The following is a 12,323-nucleotide window of genomic DNA, read 5'->3' as shown; positions in this document are numbered from 1 at the left end:
ATGATCTCAAGATTCGAGAGTTTCTCTCCGAGGTGCTTTGCCGGCTATTCTGATCCAAGGCACGCTTCCAATGGTGAAGTAAGGTATGCAGAGAGCTCTTGATGAGGATCGCGCGTGCGATGGTCTGTAGCTTGACGTTCCATGATAGCATCGCGCATCATCAGGTAAACGGGTAAATATAGTCCTAACATCCGCTGTGCGTTCGCTTTTTGAAAGCTAAATACAGGTGTTAGTCGAGACTCAAGGAAGACAATAAACGAGTACATACAGTCGAAGCGGTGCACCTGTTCTCGGATTTAGATTCATCAACTTCATTGTCGTCCTCTGGTTGGGGGATCAGCTCGTCAGCAGACGACTCTCCCAGATCAGGTGTAGAGGGTATGTCTTCATCTTCGGAGTCAAGAGGGGATAAGATTCGCATGGCAGTTTTCTTGGGGGCTGGATGATCTGTAGCACTAGATAAAGCACGTTTCCTTCGGTTAGTTGACGAAGACAGACCGCAGGCATTGTCAGCATCGCGAATACGAGCCGATGGTTTTGAGGGCCGGCCAGAGCGCCTAGATCCAGCTGCAACTGTTGCTGGGGTGCATCCAGCCTTGAGCAGAACGGAGAAGGCGTCCTTTGCGGATGTAGTGGAAGAGGATGGCTGGGCAGAAGATGCGACCTGGGGCAATGGTACTTTATCGTCAGGATCATTAAAAAAGGTAATTTCAGAAGCATCCTTGAGGGTGCCATCAGCGTTCAGAGCACAGCAGTCTTCAGACATCGTCAGGCAAATAACTCACAGTTTTTTGGTCGGCACCCCGTTTTATGCATGGCACATAGCCTAACACCACAGAGCGACAATATCCAAGGAGATCTGTTAGAGTTGAGAACCGGTGGAGGATCATGACTATCCAGGAAGCATATAGACTAGAACAAGTAGATATCTGTGATATAGGTAAACATATGTCAGAGTCTTGAGAATAAATTGATTAGTACTTACCTTCAAAAAGGCTAACAGTAGCCTGATTAACAAATAATGCAAATCTCGAAGACGGTGTTTTGATGTCGACATGGACACCGATGTCGTCGTGGTTGGTGTCGAAGTCGAGGGAATTCGAAGGTCAAGGAACGGTTCGGGAAGGTTCGGGAAAGTCGAACCAGAACCGGACCACTAGTGAAGGTCCAGAACCCAGAACCGCTTTCCGGTCCGGTTCTGGCTGGTGAGGGAACCATGGACCGAACCACAGAGAACCGGACCAAAAGTCCGGTTCGAACCATGGTTCTGGACCGGACCGCGGCAGCACTAGCAAAAGCAGGGGATGTGATACTCGCTTCAGTAGCAGTTAGCCCTTTTATGCAAACTCAAGGAGGCAGTGATGGTGTCAATTACTGTTAGTATGCCGACGGATGAGTCGTCAGAACATTGCGACCGCATCACAAATCCAGGGGGCAAAATTTCCGTCCGAGAAAATCAGGAAAATATGACGAAATACACGTACAACGTTTCAAGTATCTTCAAGTTGCAGGCGTACTAGAACGACACCAGTTCGAAATAAAGCCTAAGGCCAACGCAAGCTTCAAATAATGCGACTCATCTGTTTCTGAAGTGTGGATGCTGAGAGGCTCCTGCACTCGAAAATCTCCCGGGGTCGCCTACATTATAGTAGTTGGGTGCCGGCCGGTTGTAACTTGTTTTGGAACCAGGCACTATGTATGAAAATGCTACTGCTGTGATTTGTGCGGTATTTACCGCGACGGCGTCGACCTGTTATGCTACTACATATATATGTTTTTTTTTTTTTTTAAATCATTGTTATTGTCCTTTGGGGTCATAGACCCTATGTCGGACATAGCCCTATTCGAGTGCGGGGGGCTTACTCCCGGCTAGCTATCGTAAGTGTATATGTACTGTATGTGTTCTGGGGTCTTTGACACGTACTCCATTGGCATGTAGTCGGGCCAAGGCCGACTGCCAACTTCGTACAAGGGAACGGCTGTTGGGGTAGAGTATGGGTAGGTGAGAACTAGGTAAGGTGAGTAGGAGTGCCGTTTGGCGTTTTTCGCTGTGTTTCTGGTGCGATGTCTTTGCTTCTTCGTCTTGTCTCGTGCTTGGGCCTTCATTCATCTTTGTCCTCATTCTAGCCTGCTACTTCCAGTCCTCCAGTGCTGTTTGTCCTGCAAGCAGTGTTTCCTTGGTGTGCGGAGTGGTTTTAAATTAGTTTGGATTAGTTTGAATTTAGTTTTGAATTAGTTTTTGCGTTTTGTAGGTCGGGTTTGATTGGGTTGTGGGTCGCAAGCGTATTATTCTGTAGTATATAGGCTATATGTGAAAGAGTGAGCTTTTTATATGAGCGGGATCTCACTGAATGTCGCTTTGAAGTGTCCTGTACTGTTGATGAAATGCATAAGCGGTTTAGTTGCTTCTTCTGACGCTAGGAGAAAGGAGATGGAGGAGGCTCGACGACGTAGGACATTAGAGAGTATATGACGTTTGCGGACGTATTGGGGGCAATCAAGTAGGTAGTGGTGGATGGTTTCGTTTGTACCGGGGCATATGGGACAGTGTGGGGTTGTGCTCTTTCCGAGATGGTGTAGATGGTAGTTGAGGGGTACATGGCGGGTGCGGAGTTGAGTGTATATGCTGGTCTGTCGACGTGGACTGAGGGCTATGAGGCGGAGAAAGTTCTTGGATGGCATGGTGGGGTCGATCGCGTTGGTTCTGGCATATCTGGGTGAGTTTTTCCATATGTTGCTCCAGCGTTTCTGTAGGGTGTCCTCATGCCACTGTTTCAGGGCGGATATACTGTCCGGCAATGGACCATCTTGAAGGAACTTTGGGAGTCTGTGTTTGGCGCTTGATTCGTTGGGGCCCTTTGCTGCCTCTTTTGCTGCTGCGTCAGCGAGTTCATTACCTATCACTCCTTTATGTCCTGGTATCCAACGGATTGTTAGATTGAAGTCGCTTTCATGATGCTCTCTGCGTAGCGCAAGCTCTCTTGTTAGTCTGCGGAAATGTTCTACTAAGTATCCGCCCAATTTCGCAATATGACTCTCACCGGATTGGATGGCTGCACAATTATCTATGAAGATGGATGCTGGATAGGTGACATTGCGTTCTGTCGCTAGGAGTTTGGCAGCTAGTGTGAGTCCAACCACTTCTGCTTCATATACAGTGTGTACTTTGTTTGATCCTAGGTGATACTTTAGTGTGCGGGGTGCTTGCCCTTCCCGCAGTAGAACCGCTGCCGCTCCTATGCCTCCGTTATGTCCAGAGCCGTCAGTAAAAATTTGTATCACATCCTTGAGTTCTTGCTGTTCTTTGATGGCTTCCTTCGCTTTCGGTGTGATATGATTTTTGACGATGTTTCTTTGACTGGCGTTTAGGCGTAGGATAGGATCTAACGTTTCCATTTCACTTGGGAGGATTTGGAATGTAGCTAGGAGTTCGTGTAGCGACGTGCGGTGCCTTCGTATGTTCTGGTGTCGGACTATGTGCTTCAGGAGGGGTTGTAGAGGGTGGCGGTCTGGTAGCGTGGCTAGGCGGAGAGCGGAACGGTGACATATTCTCTGGAGGAGAAGGGGGATGGGGGGGAGGTTCGAGTGTGCATCTAGGGTGTCAGTAGCTGTTGATCTCATTGCTCCTGTGATGCTCAGTGTCGCGATACATTGTACCTTAGCTAGTTTTCGGGCCACTCCCATAGATCCTTTCCGAGGCGAGCCTGTATACAAGTTGAAGGTTGGATGGAACCATATATCCGCTCCGTAGGTGTACTTGGGGATGGCTACCGTAATGTATAACTTACACATGAGATTGGCTGATACTCCATTGGTGGGCTTGGCAAGACGGCGAAGTTGGAGGACATATTCGACTCCCTTAGCGATTGCGTGACCTGTGTGATATTTCCACGTTAGTTCCTGATCAACGAGCAGGCCGAGGAAGCGGTGATGCTCAGTGGGGTTGATTGTGGTGTTTTGTATAACTAGTGGAGGGCGGTGACGGGTTTTGCTGCGGGTGAAATCTATTAGGGCGAATTTGTTAACTTCAAATTTTGAGTTGTGATCTTGAGACCATTGGAGTGCTCCGTCGTGTCGTTCCATCATATCTTTCAGGGTGCGGTGGGTGGCTTCAAACGTTGGGCCTATGGCGATGAAGGCCGTGTCGTCAACGAAGGCTAGGGCTGTTTCCTGTTTGCGGGGGTTAGCTATGTCTACAAGGTCAGCATTATATATCAAGTAGGCTATCATAGATAAGGGGTCTCCTTGACCGATTCCATTCCGAACGTCTATCCATTTTGAAGTTGAGTCGTTGAAGCGTAGTTGCGTGCGTCGTCCTGTAAGCATTCTGACTGTGAAATCGACTATTTCCGGGGGGAGTTGTCTTTTCTTCATGTTGTGAGCGAGCCGGTCAGTTACTGCATTGGGGAAGGTGCCTTCGATGTCCAGGAAGAGTATTGAGGCAACTTTGTTGTTACGCCATGTGTTCTTGACAGTAGCTTCTAGGAGGTGTAGGGAATCTGTCATGGTGCGGCCTGGGCGTCCACCAAAGTGTGTATTTGGGAGGAGGTTGTGTTGCTCTAGGATATGTGTGACTTGTTCTGCTATTAGGGCGGTAAGTAGCTTGCAAGTGGTATTAATTAGGGCAATGGGACGATACGCTTTCGGGATGGTGTAGTCAGTCTTTCCTGGTTTGCATAGGACTACGGTCGTGAACTCTCGCCATGGGTCGTAGTATGTTTGGAGGGTGAAGACTGCGTTGAATAGGCGTAGGAGGTAGGGGACGAGGAGGTGTTGCGCGCGTTTAAATACTATGTTACATATGCCGTCGGGTCCGGGAGCTTTATACGAGCTGGTGTTGTTGATGGTGCGAATGAGCTGTGCTGCCAGGATGACATATATATGTTGCGCTTTCACTCATATGCATGATCATCCGATGTTCCATATGACGTGTGTTTCAAGAATAGCTCAAATAAACGCGTGAAGGATATGTGATAGCAAAAGTCAGGCCAATTTGAATTAGAGCTTCGTTCTTGATTTGTGTGCTGTTGTTTATGTACTCAGCTCACGTATTATCCGGTAGTGTTTGAACTTCCTCCATTCATTCAGAACACAGCCTATAGCTACCATGCAAGCATACCTCGCGGAAAAATACATGTCAGGGCCTAAAGCAGATGCTATTCTATCTCGAACAACCGAAAAGAAAAAGAAGAAACGCAAAGCCGACACCACAACCGCAGCACCTTCAATGTTAGTAGACGATGACCCCGGGTGGGTAGGCGAAAGTTCCAAGCGCAACGATGAAGAAGAAGATTTTGCAGAGGCCGCTGTCGCCAAGGACCGTAGCTTCAAGAAGCGCCGTGTTGAAGAAGGTTCTGGCTGGGCGACTATTCGCGCTGGTGAGAAGGAGGAAAGTCCGCCGATACCTGCGGATGAACAGCCTACCGTCTTCGTCGAGGAGGAGTCCGAAAAACCGTTTACTGGTGGACTGTTGACCACAGCACAACTCCGGAAAGCCCTTCCGCAGTCTCAGCAGAAACAAGAGGAATTGACTAAAGAAGAGGAGGAGGCTGCACAAGAGACTGTCTATCGTGATGCGTCTGGCCGGAAGATTGATACGAAGGCCGCCCGTGCGGAGGCTGCTAGGAAGAAACGAGAACGGGAGGAAAAGGAAGCAAAGAAAATGGAATGGGGCAAAGGCTTGGTCCAAAGACAAGAAAATGATGAGAGAAAACGTCAACTTGAGAAGAACAAATCACTTCCGTTCGCTAGGCATGCAGACGATAGGGATCTAAATGAAGAACTGAAGGCTAAAGAACGTTGGAATGATCCAGCCGCCGCTTTCCTCACAGTAAGTCCTTTTACGCCCATGACTTTTCATTGCTGATAGCGTGTGGTCCATCAGAAAAGTAGATCCAAGGGTCCCCGCAAACCCGAATATGCCGGACCACTGCCTCCACCAAACCGTTTTGGCATAAAGCCAGGCTATAGATGGGATGGCGTAGGTATGTTGTCATAATCCTCCATTTTTCTAGCAATTCCTCACATTGCTGACAGATCGCGGCAATGGCTTCGAGAATAAGTATTTCCAGCGACATAATGAGAGAAAGCGGAACACAGCAGCAAGTTATGAATGGAGCGTGGATGACATGTAATGCCGTCCATTTTGGTGGCTGCAGCTATCCTTGTATGCTCGACTTCTAGTTCAAGGCACTGTTTTTGACATTTGTGGCGTTTTAGATAAGGTTACCGATTATTCTCCTTGGTCGAGACACCACGAGACCTGCCATTTGAAACCACGTGAACTGCCTGCTGGTAAGCTATTGGCAGATAATCCGTCAGCGTGGTCTGTGAGTCGGAGGGCACCTTGACGTGCTTGACAGCTGTTGGCTTGCCCCGTTGCCACGTGTTACTACCTCCAGTCAAACAAGCAGGTGATTGATTCCATGTACAACGTGGCAAACGTGGATGCGGTATATATACAGTGTATCGACAACAAAGCACAAGGACCATAAAGTAAAACTCCGTAGGCATGAATATGTGCGTCTAACTAATATTCATATACATCTGAAGCTTCGATCTCCGTGGGTTCTATGCGACGAGGCTCAACCTGCCGATGACCCATTTGTCGAGGCTCCACTCGTACTGACCGCATGTTTGGGTACGTCAGGATCAAATAACGATCGTCCATACGTGCGCCAACTTCTTCAAACTGCCGTTATGATATTAGCCGATCACAGCCTTCACCGATGAGGCTCCTCTAGGAGCAACGGTATGCGAACGTTAGGGGCTCACCTTGGTTCCCTCTGGAAGAGGAATAGTTCTAGAAAACTCCTTTTTTTCTCGTTCCCTCACTAACGTCCCTCCTTCATCGATCTCAGTGATCTTGACTGTTTCCCATGTTACAGTCAGATGACTGCCGCGATAGCTAACATGGGCATTGTGTTTTTTGATGCCGGGTAGATTAAACGTGGCCGTGACCTGTGATCAGTGGAGGTAAGGCGTACATAGTACATTCATATACAAGTAATCACACGTACAGTACGACCATCACGGGACTCTCGAAACGAGACACTATCGATGATGAATAAGATAATCCGTAAGAAATCCAAGCGATGCGCCAAAAAAAAAAACACACTTTGACTTTCGCCTCTTGAGAGGTTGAGGTTGAGGCGACATCACTTTTCTCACCCCCACAGGATCTGGCGTACGTGATGGGGCAGGGGAATGTATACTAGGCGTCGGCGCCTTTAAGGAGCTGACTTTTGGAGGTTCCTTGGCCATTTGACGCTGCTTCTGTTGCCTGAGGGTGTTCCACAGCTCGTTGAGAGAATTGATGTCTTTAGTAGCCGCACCGCCCGAGTCCTCGGATGAGCGTCTGGGGATGGGCGGAGCTTTTGCGGCAGCTGCGTGGCGATCAAGAATCGTGGAGGACGATGAGTGTCTAGCACGCATCGGATTCGGACGGGGCTGGTTCTGTTGATAGACCCAGTCGACGCCGTCATAGCTGCAGAATGAGTCCATCGCAGTGGACTGATCTCGGGCGTCAAACTTGGTCATCGCTACTTGGTGGCAGACGACGTAAGAAAAAAGCGATCTGGGGATGCTGTGTAGCGGCTAGAGAGTAAATATGTACTGGACCTGGGATTAATTGAAGTGAAGAGGGGGGATGTGATTTGATGTGCGTTTCGAGGTTGTTATTATCAGGAAGACGTGCGGATAGCTGGCTGATTGACACGAGGTTGCTAAAAGCAGCGGAGCTTGACCTGATCGCGGCCGATGGAATTGGAGGAAACAAAACGGCTGGCAGGATCCATAACAAGATTTTTCACCTCATGTTGGCAGGGTGAAACTTGGCAGATGCCAGATGCCAGTGTAGCTGAGCGGTGATGTTGGCAGGTAGTAGTTTTTTACAAGTACCTGGCTAATGCCGTGACAGCCCTGCTGTAATACAAGGGTCCATTTACAGCACTCATCTTGTTCGCTTGACGCTTCCATGCTGTAAACCCCGATTCATTTGTGGAGAAAATGAGGTTGCCTCATGCTACACGTTCGCAGGAACGGGGCAGGTGACCTTTCTGACTGCCGCCAGTACTAGTAGTATCTACTAATCTGACTGGCAGTTTTCTGGTCACATCTGCCATAGCCGACTGCCAAGCTCTTTAAACCAAACCTTGACCATACGAAGCGAGTGAGCTGTAGTAGGTTCCAACCTCATCGATGGGACCTCCCCCTCACCGGCCACGCTTTTCGAGCGCTGTGCATGTGATGACTCAAAGTTGATACCAGTGAGTCTTCTTGAGAGAGATGAATCGGATGAACACGGAAAAATAGTGAAAATGCGGTGAATCGTCAGAATGGGGCCCCAACGTTAACACTCGCGTTATCCGGATGGTCTTGAAGACTACATATACGATGTTATCCAGATATATGCAGCAATCAGTTGTCTTCAAACAAGGCCCGCTCGTGACGTATACATTGAAACCTCAACAAGCTGCTACAAGCATGAGTCTCTTCCAAAGATGCTACGCGGATTTAATGTTTGCATGTCTGGCAGTGAATGTTCTGGTCTTGTAGCGTGATGACGCCACAGGAGCAAAAACTGATAATCGATCAGCGTACAAGTAAAACAGACTATCACCCCGCGGATATCACGGTGGCGCAGGGACTTTGAATTTCTTATTAGAATACCCGGCCCCACATCGACCCATTCCCAATCTTTTCCGCTTGATTCCAGTCACAATTGGTCCGGCTTCTGTTGGTACTGGCGACTGCAGACAATCTGATTGAGAATGTACAGCCAGTTGGGCCGAAGATTCTACCTTGGCCGGGGAATGGGATGCAACGAATGAAGCTGAGTAGTTGACAGAACCACATGTCAGATCTACAGGCGTCAGTTTTGGTTTTAATTGCGGCCCGGTTGTAGCTCGATCCGATCGCTTGGTTTCAGCTATAGCTGCTTCGGTGGCTTCCGTTGCGCATAACCGTGGACGATCTGATCGAGGGTGTACAGCCAGTTGGGCAGAAGATTCCACTTTGGCTTGATGACAGAATCGAACTGACTGAAGACCCTTCGTCGGGTTTGCTGGTATTAACTTGAGTTGCTCCACATAGGGCACTAGATGGGGAACCTTGACAGCAGTTGAAGCTTCGTCCCCGCGCAAGCCAGCTCGTACACCTACGGGATCATGACGTGAGCCCTAATCAAATAGCCATGCGGGGGACTGACTCTGAAACGCAGGCACGTAACTAGGAGGGATGTCTCTGGTAATAGGAGGCGGAGGAGCGAGTTGGTTCTCTGGATTCCCATCAACGTTCGTATGGCTCAGGTGAATCTGTCTTGCGGTCGAATTACTAAAGAAGGAATCAGTTGCAATCTTCAAGACTTGTCAAACAAGCGATGACACACAATGTTGACATTCGTCGCTTCACTTCCAGTTCATTAGGGATACGTGACCCTCTATCCAAAATATTTGCTATAAGACGGAGGTCTTGAGTGGAGTGCGTGTGAGGCATGTCGGAGAATAATGGCTGGAGAGAAAAGAAACCAGTTCTAGGCAGTGTCGTTTACTTGTTTCAGAAATATCTTACCGGATAGTTGTAACGGATTTTAGAGATGAATTCAGACAAGTCTCTGGATTTGAAAACGCCAGCGACCTTGCGCTTTGATGTGTGCGTTAGGTAAAGTGATGTCTGCGCTCGGGTACATGCAACATATAGAAGGCGCCTGATTGATCTGGTCAGAGCAGATGGATGTATCAAATGATATGCTTGCCTTTCTTCGTGAATGTCGTCTGACCGGTAAAAAGGGAATGTTCCATGTTCCACTAATAATATGACTATATATATGCACAGGACGGAACAGCAGAAAGGGTGGTACAAACCTGCTGGGACAAAGACAACTGGCCATTCAAGACCCTTCGCAGCGTGGCAAGTTGCAATAGACACCTTCTGTTGCAAATGATGAGTAATCGGAATTTTGACTTCGAAAGACAAACCTCATCATCGTTTTCATTCGACTGATCACCTGCAGATGACAGCATTGATGCTTGCAAGAACTGCCTTAGCGGAGTATCTCTGTGCAGTTGGTTAAAGTTATGTCCAAAAGGAAATGAATTGAGATAAATTACTGCAACGATGGCTCATCTCCATCAACGACAGGAGCGTTTGGAGCGTCAGTAGTGGCATCGCTCGCGAAATTGATCAGTTCTTGAATGTTCTCCCATCGTGTGTCCCAATCAGGTTGCGACTTCTTCAGATATTCTTGGTACCCGATGAGTTCGACTAACTTGCCGATCAACTGGGCTGGTTCCATTCCATCAGTGGCAGACGACCTCAGCGACCGTATAACATTCACGAAGGATTGGACCTTGCGCTTTACAGATGGTTTCAGATCCGGAATTATAGAGTCGTTGATGCGTTCAACAAGAGTCAGCGGTGAGATTCCGAGTTTCTGTGCTCGTGAAAGAATTTCCCCAAGGGACTACCGAAAAGTGCAGTGGATAAGCCGAAGAGACAGCAAATGATTATAATCGGTCGTTACCTTGTCTCCAATTCCCCGTGGAGGAATGTTGATAGCGCGAGAAAATGCTGGCTCAAAGTGTGGATTGTCCACGAGCTGGAGGTATGCCAAGGTATCTTTAATCTGAGCAAAAGGTTATCGTGTCGTGGCCTAAAAGAACGCGTAGCTGATCACTTACTTCTGCCCGTTCGAAGAACTGGTGTCCACCGAGCATTCGATTGGGGATACCTTCCATTCGAAGCGCGTTCTCAATTGTTCTGGATATGGCATTGAAACGTACTGCAAATGATTTGTAAATAGTTTGAACGTTGTGAAGGAGAGACGTACGGAGCACCGCAAAGTCTCCAAAACCTAACATCCCTCCTGACTGCGCTATCATGCGGTTTATCTCCCATGCAATGAAAGCGGCTTCGTCATGTTCTGTAGGGAACGAACGGAGCATCGGAAGAGGCCCAAGTGGATGATCTGTATGCAGGGTCTTTGCAATCCGTGATGTATCTTTGAAAGTGTCGGTAAACATATTTGATACGTCTGTACAACTCACCTTGCGAGATAATGGCGAGGCTCATTGCAAGGATAGATCCGGCTGAACGGTAATTTTGCTCAAGCATGATCTGTGCTACGTTCGGGAAGTCTGAAAGTCCAGTCAAATTCATCCAATGCACGGCTATATGCGTTGCCTCTATCTCACCATTTTGCATCTTGCCAAGATTTGTAATATCTGCAGATCGCCAACCGTATACTATGTAGATGTGAATTAGATCAAGGTCAGGCAGTGTTGATAACCAGAGCGTACTTGACTGATCGGGATCCCCAACAACCGTCGCACAACGACTAGCATCAGCGATACAACACATGAGCTTGTATTGAACTGCATTTGTGTCTTGGCTGGTGTAACTTTGGGTGAGCCTTGATCATCAATAAGAAACGAAAACTCACAATTCGTCGACAAGTATGTGCTGACACCATGCAGCATATCTCGGGTGTTGAGAGAAAAGCCTAACTCCAAAGAGAAGGAGGTCATCGAAGTCTAAACTATTACTTTTGCGCAAAGTCTTCTCATAATCACGGTATATCTCTGCAAAGACACGCTGAAATTCTTCGTTCGTTGACTTTGAAGAAGCCGCAGCTTTGCTTGAAACATATCGACTTTCTTTGCGTGGCATAACATCTTCTGGAGTTTCCCCCTTGGATTTGGCTCGAGAAATCAATGAACAGAGAGTAGCAGCATTCACTTGAATGTCTTTGGACGAGAGGAAATCGTCGTAAGGCTTCAACAATTTCGTCACAATTCGCTTGCTACAATAGAGTTCAGTACAATATGACTGCATCATTTTTGCAACGTACCTCTCATCGGAATCACATATAGTGAAGTTCCCATCGAGACCCACTGATGTCCCATATTTCCGCAGAAAGAGGGCGCAGATCGCATGGAACGTTCCCAATTTCACTTTATTAACGCTATCTTTACCAATAAGCTTTACGAGACGCGCCCGCATTTCGTTGGCTGCCTTGTTGGTGAACGTAACAGCGCATATAGACGATGGGTCCATCCCATGGTGCAATATCATGTAGGCAATTCGTGATGTCAGAACTTTTGTCTTGCCACTTCCCGGACCTGCCAAAATTTGGAGCGGGAAGTCTGGGCGATGAGTCACACCTGTTCGATAAATTAATGCGCGAATAATGCTACAAGAAGCAACTTGAAACACACATCTAGTCTGAGCAGAGTTAAGAGATTTCAAAAGGTCTTCCGCCATCTTTGGTTCTTTACTGAAGAATGTAGAATGCTTCTTTAGCGTGTGAGCAGTTGAGCATGAGT

The 12,323-nt window shown here is 47.9% G+C and overlaps 5 protein-coding genes across 5 annotated transcripts; 1 reads left to right on the top strand and 4 right to left on the bottom strand.

Annotated features, from left to right (window-relative positions):
- Window positions 1-6: 6 nt before the first annotated feature.
- On the bottom strand, window positions 7-766 carry F5147DRAFT_775526 (uncharacterized protein; the record flags this gene model as incomplete). The annotated part of the gene is made up of 2 exons (XM_041441739.1): window positions 7-216; window positions 269-766. The coding sequence occupies 2 exons, from the start codon at window positions 764-766 to the stop codon at window positions 7-9; spliced, it is 708 nt and encodes a 235-aa protein (XP_041291001.1).
- Window positions 767-834: 68 nt separating this feature from the next.
- On the bottom strand, window positions 835-1,287 carry F5147DRAFT_703620 (uncharacterized protein; the record flags this gene model as incomplete). The annotated part of the gene is made up of 2 exons (XM_041437857.1): window positions 835-929; window positions 1,012-1,287. A coding segment is annotated over one exon (276 nt), but the record flags the coding sequence as incomplete, so codon positions are not given.
- Window positions 1,288-5,038: 3,751 nt separating this feature from the next.
- Window positions 5,039-6,153, top strand: F5147DRAFT_262737 (Pre-mRNA-splicing factor of RES complex-domain-containing protein). The gene is made up of 3 exons (XM_041428917.1): window positions 5,039-5,830; window positions 5,885-5,984; window positions 6,037-6,153. The coding sequence occupies exons 1-3, from the start codon at window positions 5,108-5,110 to the stop codon at window positions 6,132-6,134; spliced, it is 921 nt and encodes a 306-aa protein (XP_041290999.1). The 5' UTR covers window positions 5,039-5,107; the 3' UTR covers window positions 6,135-6,153.
- Window positions 6,154-6,529: 376 nt separating this feature from the next.
- On the bottom strand, window positions 6,530-7,434 carry F5147DRAFT_579737 (uncharacterized protein; the record flags this gene model as incomplete). Its single annotated transcript, XM_041431499.1, has 4 exons — window positions 6,530-6,691; window positions 6,775-6,960; window positions 7,020-7,053; window positions 7,118-7,434. 4 exons carry the CDS (start codon window positions 7,432-7,434, stop codon window positions 6,530-6,532), a joined length of 699 nt encoding a protein of 232 aa, XP_041290998.1.
- Window positions 7,435-9,555: 2,121 nt separating this feature from the next.
- Window positions 9,556-12,261, bottom strand: F5147DRAFT_579805 (P-loop containing nucleoside triphosphate hydrolase protein; the record flags this gene model as incomplete). Its single annotated transcript, XM_041431504.1, has 12 exons — window positions 9,556-9,806; window positions 9,864-9,930; window positions 9,978-10,056; window positions 10,110-10,462; window positions 10,523-10,624; window positions 10,680-10,780; window positions 10,829-10,999; window positions 11,031-11,135; window positions 11,193-11,243; window positions 11,298-11,389; window positions 11,441-11,800; window positions 11,849-12,261. The coding sequence occupies 12 exons, from the start codon at window positions 12,259-12,261 to the stop codon at window positions 9,556-9,558; spliced, it is 2,145 nt and encodes a 714-aa protein (XP_041290997.1).
- Between the last annotated feature and the right edge of the window lie 62 nt (window positions 12,262-12,323).

The sequence above is a fragment of the Suillus discolor genome (genome assembly GCF_016758755.1).
Source record: "Suillus discolor strain FC423 chromosome Unknown F5147scaffold_40, whole genome shotgun sequence".
In the NCBI taxonomy this organism is placed as follows: domain Eukaryota; kingdom Fungi; phylum Basidiomycota; class Agaricomycetes; order Boletales; family Suillaceae; genus Suillus; species Suillus discolor.
Note: the sequence above shows the minus strand (reverse complement) of the source record. Positions and strands in the feature narration are given on the sequence as shown.

Coding starts and splice junctions, on each gene's coding strand:
- F5147DRAFT_262737 (XM_041428917.1), top strand. CDS start 5,108: ATGCAAGCATACCTCGCGGAAAAATACATGTCAGGGCCTAAAGCAGAT. Junction 5,831..5,884: donor CAGCCGCCGCTTTCCTCACA/GTAAGTCCTTTT, acceptor GTGGTCCATCAG/AAAAGTAGATCCAAGGGTCC. Junction 5,985..6,036: donor CTATAGATGGGATGGCGTAG/GTATGTTGTCAT, acceptor CATTGCTGACAG/ATCGCGGCAATGGCTTCGAG.